At 49.9% G+C, this 6,388-nt stretch overlaps 1 protein-coding gene across 1 annotated transcript; it reads left to right on the top strand.

The window, feature by feature from the left end:
* Positions 1-2,022: 2,022 nt before the first annotated feature.
* Positions 2,023-4,933, top strand: FOXQ1 (forkhead box Q1). The gene has a single exon (XM_037163984.2). It carries the CDS (start codon positions 2,796-2,798, stop codon positions 3,849-3,851), a length of 1,056 nt encoding a protein of 351 aa, XP_037019879.2. The 5' UTR covers positions 2,023-2,795; the 3' UTR covers positions 3,852-4,933.
* Positions 4,934-6,388: the final 1,455 nt, after the last annotated feature.

The following is a 6,388-nucleotide window of genomic DNA, read 5'->3' as shown; positions in this document are numbered from 1 at the left end:
GCATCAATGTAGCTGATGATGCTGGGAGCCTGAATCATGGACTTCTACTTCTTTTCCTGAGATACCGTACCCCAGACTAGGGCAGAGGGAGAAGGAAGGATTGTGTGCATCTGTGGGTATTCTAAAAGACTTCGGTATTTTTAATGAAGACATCAAGTCATTACTCTTAAGTCTCTATAACTTTTAAATAAATAATTCCTTTTCACCAATCTCTGGTATTGAGAGATGTCTTTCTCCTTGGGGCAAGCAAGGCAACCTAGTAGGGGGGGGGGCAGAGCAAAAAAGGGTTGGGTCCTTTCAGTCATAATATATCATTCACATACCCCTGGATCTGTTCTGTAACATGGGGGCAAGGGTGTTGTGGAAGATGAGTGGCTTCACGCCTATAGGACAGCTCCCCTGTGTGGTCTCCAAGATGGAACTGGGGATAGACACAAAACCTTGGCCCTGCAGTCTTTCAATGGCCTTCTTTACACTTATCGTATCCATAAAAATAGGCCTTCATCCAAGTGCCCTGCCCACTTCTAGAGTTCACAATAGGATAACACTCATTTTGAGTGCCTATTATCCCTAGTCAGATTGATACTTCTACCTGACTGCTCTCTTGTCCAAACCCATTCCCCTCTCCAGGTCCAAGGGTGAATGGACTCCAAGGGCTAGTGATGAGAACATCCTCTTTAGGGCAGCACACCCCCCAAAAGAAGCCACATCCCACCCGCTCCTCACTGGAACACAAAATAAGTGTCAGTTTAATCTTTAAATGTGTCATTTCCCCAAACACGAAAATAACAGAACCTTCCATGGGTCTGTCATTCTGCCACCAATCCCAGACTAAATGCCTTTAAAACTTCCTGAATAAAGATAAGAGAGAATTGTGTACATCACACAAATGGTGGAAAATAGTAAAATAAACATCAAAGGTGAGCTCCCATGTACTTGCAGTCTTTTTCTATTTTCAACAAAGACAGGAAAAAGGAGGAAACTTCAGTGCGGAAGGGCAGAGGGTAAGAAATGTAATCTTCTGTGGGTCAGCGATCCCCTCTCTTAAGAATTGACACCACCAAACGTCAGGTCCTCAACTTCCTGGAGCAAGAAAAGGTATATTCCCTTTTCCTGGCTGTCAGACACTGGTGCCACTGAAACCACAGAAAAACTCCTCACCAGAAGGATTGGAAAGAAATGGCTGCAAACACATCGTGTTCTGAGCGCCTGCCCCTGGGTACACGCCCTCCCAGTCATTCCTGTTGACTGTGCGAACCCACGAACAAAAAGGCTCCGAGTCTAGAGGGGCACGCGGGAAAGCAGAGCTGGGCATCCCGCTCTAGATTCTAGGCACAGCTGCCCCAGGGGAAGAGGGGACACTACTTCTCTTTCCCAAGAGCCACCAGCCAGGTACAGAAAAAGGTAAAGGCAAAAGAAAAGTGAAAGTCGGAGATCCTTAGCAAGCAAGAATCGAGTTCATATCAAAAGGCGTATGTATACGATTTCAAGCCCAGTGTTTTATTTTTTATAAAAGGAAAGAAGACAAAAATCGTCCTTAAAAGGGAATCACAGGAAAGGGTACAGAACGTGGCTCAGTAAGTGGTCACTGCAAAGGTGTGTCCAGTTTGGTCTGTGCGGTTCAGCACCTAGTTAGGGATGAGAGGCATTTACTTTCGGAAAACGCACTGTTTTCATCACCAGAGAAACAAACACGCACCGCGTGCACCTTAGGAAGGCTACAGGCCTGAGCATACTCCCTGCTAACTTGGCCCAGCCCTTCCAGGTACGCCCCCCTCGCCTCCCCTGCCCCCACCCCCAAGCTTTGCCCTCCCTCTCAAATCGCTCCAGGGCGCAGAGACCTCTCTGGGACTGCGGGGTGCTCACACTTGAGCCGAGGAGCGGGAGGGCCCAGCTAGGACACGGAGACGCACACAAACTCACAATTACTCGCACACCCTAGCCGCGCGCACGCACCCCATTGGCTAGAGGCAGAGGGCGGGCCTGGTCAGACCCAAAACAAACAACCTGCGTGTTTTTATTTGGAGGTGGCGCAGCCTCTGGGCCTTAACCTGGTAAGCGCCTGCCAGAGAGTCTCAGCTACCTAAGCCACCTAGTTTCCCCATCCCTCTGTTGTCGGAGCCGAGGCCCCGCCTCTGCGGAGTCGCCCCAGGGTTATATTGGGCTGGGAGGAAGGTGGAGGTCAGACTTAGCTGCAGCCGGCTAGCGCGGAGATGCTGCTCGAGAGGCGGAAGACTGGAAGGCAGCTGCTTAAGCCACAGCCTCAGGGACTCGGCTCCTCGAGCGCTCAAGGCTGAAGACACCGGACTTTCCCCCAAGGGTGGCGCGCACAACAGCCTGCACCATTTCCGTGCCCGAAGTCTCCTGCAGAGGACCTGGAAAGTCCATTGAAGAAACCCTCCTGATCTCTTGGAACCAGAGCAGATGCGTACGTTTCTTCCAGCAGGAAATCTCAAGGCCCTGGTGTCTGGAAACGAGAGGTTGAAACCGCACCCCGGCACACATTCACCCCGAATTCTCTTATCCTGGAACTGAAGACAGCGCCCACCCAACTCCTTCCTCTCTGCCGCTCTTAGTGCACCCAATAAGCACAACCCCTCCAAAGAAAAATTCCAGCGGAAGAGGACTCTCCTATGGTAAAGTGACTGTCTCTCGCCAAGAGGGGGGAGCGCTCTCGTTAGAGGAAGTCAAGGACTCCGGGCGCCGAAATCACCACCACTGCCTTTTTGCACCAGCTTCCCAAGACCACTCAGAGAAAAAGGGTAGGGTGCTGGGCAGGGACGGGGTGCGCGGGCATGAAGCTGGAGGTGTTCGGCCCCCCCGAGGCCCACGGGGACAAGCCGGGTAGTGACCTGGAGGGCGCAGGCGGTAGCGACGCACCCTCTCCGCTGTCGGCAGCCGGCGATGACTCGCTGGGTTCGGACGGGGAGTGTGTGGCCAACAGCCCAGCTGCGGGAGGCAACAAACGGAAGGCGAGAGGAGAACCTGCGGCCGAGGAGGAGGGCTCGGCAGCTGCGACGTCTGGGGTCGTGGAGGCGGGAGCTTCGGGGCCCGTGACGGAGAGCGCAGCGGTCGGTGAGGGCGGGCGCAGCAAGCCGTACACTCGGCGGCCCAAGCCCCCGTACTCGTACATCGCGCTCATCGCCATGGCCATCCGTGACTCCGCGGGCGGGCGCCTGACGCTGGCCGAGATCAATGAGTACCTCATGGGCAAGTTCCCCTTCTTCCGCGGCAGCTACACAGGCTGGCGCAACTCCGTGCGCCACAATCTGTCGCTCAACGACTGCTTCGTCAAAGTGTTGCGCGACCCCTCGCGGCCTTGGGGCAAGGACAACTACTGGATGCTCAACCCCAACAGCGAGTATACCTTCGCCGACGGGGTCTTTCGCCGCCGCCGCAAGCGCCTCGGCCACCGGGCGGCGGCCCTGGCACCAGGTCTAGGGCGGGAGGAGGCTGTTGCCTCGCCTCTGGCTCCCGCCGCCCTGGGCTCTCCCCAAGCTAGGTCCCCCACCCTTCAGGAGGGGCACGCCAGCCCCGTGGGCAAATTCTCCAGCTCCTTTGCCATAGATAGCATCCTCAGCAAGCCTTTCCGCAGCCGTCGAGACGGAGACTCGGCCCCTGGAGTGCGGCTGCCGTGGGTCGCCACGCTCTGCCCTCCGATGCCCGCATATCCCGCAGTCCACCCCAGCGCGTCAGGCGGGGCAGTACTGCCTCTCTGCGGCTGTGGTGTGGCGGAGCCAGCGTCTTATCTCCTGCTTGCGCCCGTCGCCTCGACCCCTGCCAAGCCTTTCTCGGCGACCGGCTGCGACGCGCACCTGTACTGCCCCCTGAGGCTGCCCGCAGCCCTGTAGTCAGCCTCCGCCGGGGGCCGGGGCCCGGGGCCGCACCCGCCCTGCCCTATGGAGACGCTCCTGGCCTGAGCAGCGCGTCTGAGCCCCACCGGGGTTCCCGCCATCGAGGACGTTATTGCAGGTTCAGGGCTTTGCACTTTCTCTCCACAGAAAAAGAAACTTTAAAAGAAAACGCTCCATCAAACATGCCTTAAAGCTAAAGATTTTTGACATAAGTGCTTTAACTTAGTCCAGAATATTTCCTTCCTCTTTTGTAACTTGACAGAAGACCAAAGCAAATTTTCAGAACTGTTAGCATTTCTTTACCAAGCCTGTACCCTATCTCCCTCCCACCCTTCACAGACTTTTCCTCTATTCTTACTGCCCAGGCACCCCTTCACCTCTACTATTTTTGTCGCACTTTCCATGGATTTGTTACTAACAAAAAACGAGAAAGAAGCACATCAGGGAACTATTCCATATGATAAATGATATGACTACTGTTTGGGGTTTGTTTATTGGGCCCCTGTTCCATGAGTACGTATGTGTAATTTACAGGTATGACTGAATGTGAGAGAGGTGTCACAGAATCTTAAGTCATTTCCCTGCTATTGACCAATGCTTCACTGTGCCAAAATATTTTATATATTTGGGTTTTGTAATTAAATTATTTATATTTTTTGAAATCTGAATTGAAAATGTTGCAGGCAATGGGCTACAGCTTTATTAATGGCTTGGTGATCTCTAACTGTGGCCTCCTTGGGCCAAGCAATTCCTTTAAAGGAAAAGTTAACATTATGTAGGTGGGGTGCCAGGGCCACTGCCATGTGAAAGCAAGTGTGATTTTTATTTTTAATATTATTTTATTTGTATCTATGTACATAGTCATGTATGAATTTTATGAAACCCAGGTATAATGCTTATTTTTAAATAAAACTCGCAACTGACTTTTAATGCTTTGTAGTAACAGGAGGTGGTGAGTTTTTAACCACCACTCCCCAAAAATCTGTTCAGGTTTGATTCTCTAGAAACTTCCATGTGGGCCATAATATTTTCCTGAATGACTCATTAATGGTAGAGGAATTCTGCAAGTTTCCTTACCTGGCAAATTGCTGTACAAATATTCAGGCTGGGACTTCCAACAATGAGATTTTTTAAAACTTCAAACCAATGACTTCTGTAAGAATTCTCCTACAACTTACCAGAACAGGTCATAAGATGTGTGCCCAAGAATCCTCTGGCCAACACTATTAACAAGTTTTAGTCAAGTAGACTTTTTCAGGCAAATTGGTCGATTTGGAGCTCAAAAAGCTGGGAAACAATCTTGGCATACAATTATCTTAAACACCAAAGATTTTCTCAGGGCAAGTTTAAGAGCAACTTAAATTTCAATGTGTTTTTCAAAAGAAAACCTATTTTAGGAATGTAAAAAGTCCTATTAGTAATATTTTTGTTTCACTCTCCTCTTTGGTATGAAGAGAGCATTTAGAGATGTGGGGCTGCTGGGCCCATTTCACTTGGGATCTGAAGAGACCATGCTAACTCAGGCTGGCCGGAGACAATTTCCTTAATTAAAATGGGAGGTTGTGATCGGAGGGATGCCAGAAAAGTGGGAACACCTGTTTCCCAATAAATTTCAAGGCAGTGGGATTCTAACAACTTATGGATTGCAATATTCTAAAGAGTAATACAAGCAATGAGAAATTCAGAGAATGGAAATGTAAGCCCCATTGTTCTTTCCATTCTTGGATAGATCTCAGCTCACCCAAGTGGATGATTTGGAACAACGTATTGTGAGGTGGGCAAAGAAAGTGGAGTTTGTTTCAGGACGCTCTTTTGACAAGAACGGGGAAGAGAAAAAAAAAAAAAGCCCATCCCTAAGTCTAGTTAACAAGTAACAAGTTTGACTGATTTTCATTCTATCTACTTATTATCATGAACAGTGATAAAAACAGGGTTGAATTATGACAAAAGGTAGGCATTTAAGTGGAGGTTTGTGCCTGCAAGACAAATAATTAGGCCAGAAAATAAAAATGAAAGACGGGAACGTGCGCGGGGGGGGGGGGGGGGGGCAGGCAATGAGTTCACTGAGTTGAAATGAGTAGGACTCATGATCAATTCTTTGTTTTTCTCTTGAAAACACAATCTTAAGATTGATGGTGAGCCAGACGTCAGCAACTTCAGACGCTTCCCATCTCTGATTGAAGTAGCCATTTCTCTCCAACTGTGTGCCTTGCCTCCTGGAGGGCACTACCTCTTACATAAGTTTTGTAAAGCACTATTTTCATTTCTACTGGTACATGACGACAGTTCTGCAAATGGGGATTTTAAATCGCCACTGATTTATGTTAAAAGGCACAGACAAGCGAAATAAAAATAGAAGAAGAAGGCAAAGATGATTTTAAAATCATAGCTGTTCTCCCTTCAAAAAAATCCTTCCTTCCTACAGAATACCCCAGAGTCTTAAGTCGGGTTAACTGGGGTGCCCTCCTCAGCTTCGGATCCCCTGCGCTGTCCCTCCAACTGTAAGGTTTTCTAGAGTGGTCAAGGTCGGTGTT

The sequence above is a fragment of the Artibeus jamaicensis genome, unplaced genomic scaffold (assembly GCF_021234435.1).
Source record: "Artibeus jamaicensis isolate MK-2021 breed Jamaican fruit bat unplaced genomic scaffold, CSHL_Jam_final contig_3238, whole genome shotgun sequence".
Lineage (NCBI taxonomy): Eukaryota > Metazoa > Chordata > Mammalia > Chiroptera > Phyllostomidae > Artibeus > Artibeus jamaicensis.
This window is presented reverse-complemented; position numbering and strand designations above follow the sequence as displayed.

Excerpts from the sequence above, each read along its gene's own strand:
- FOXQ1 (XM_037163984.2), top strand. The coding sequence starts at position 2,796 with ATGAAGCTGGAGGTGTTCGGCCCCCCCGAGGCCCACGGGGACAAGCCG.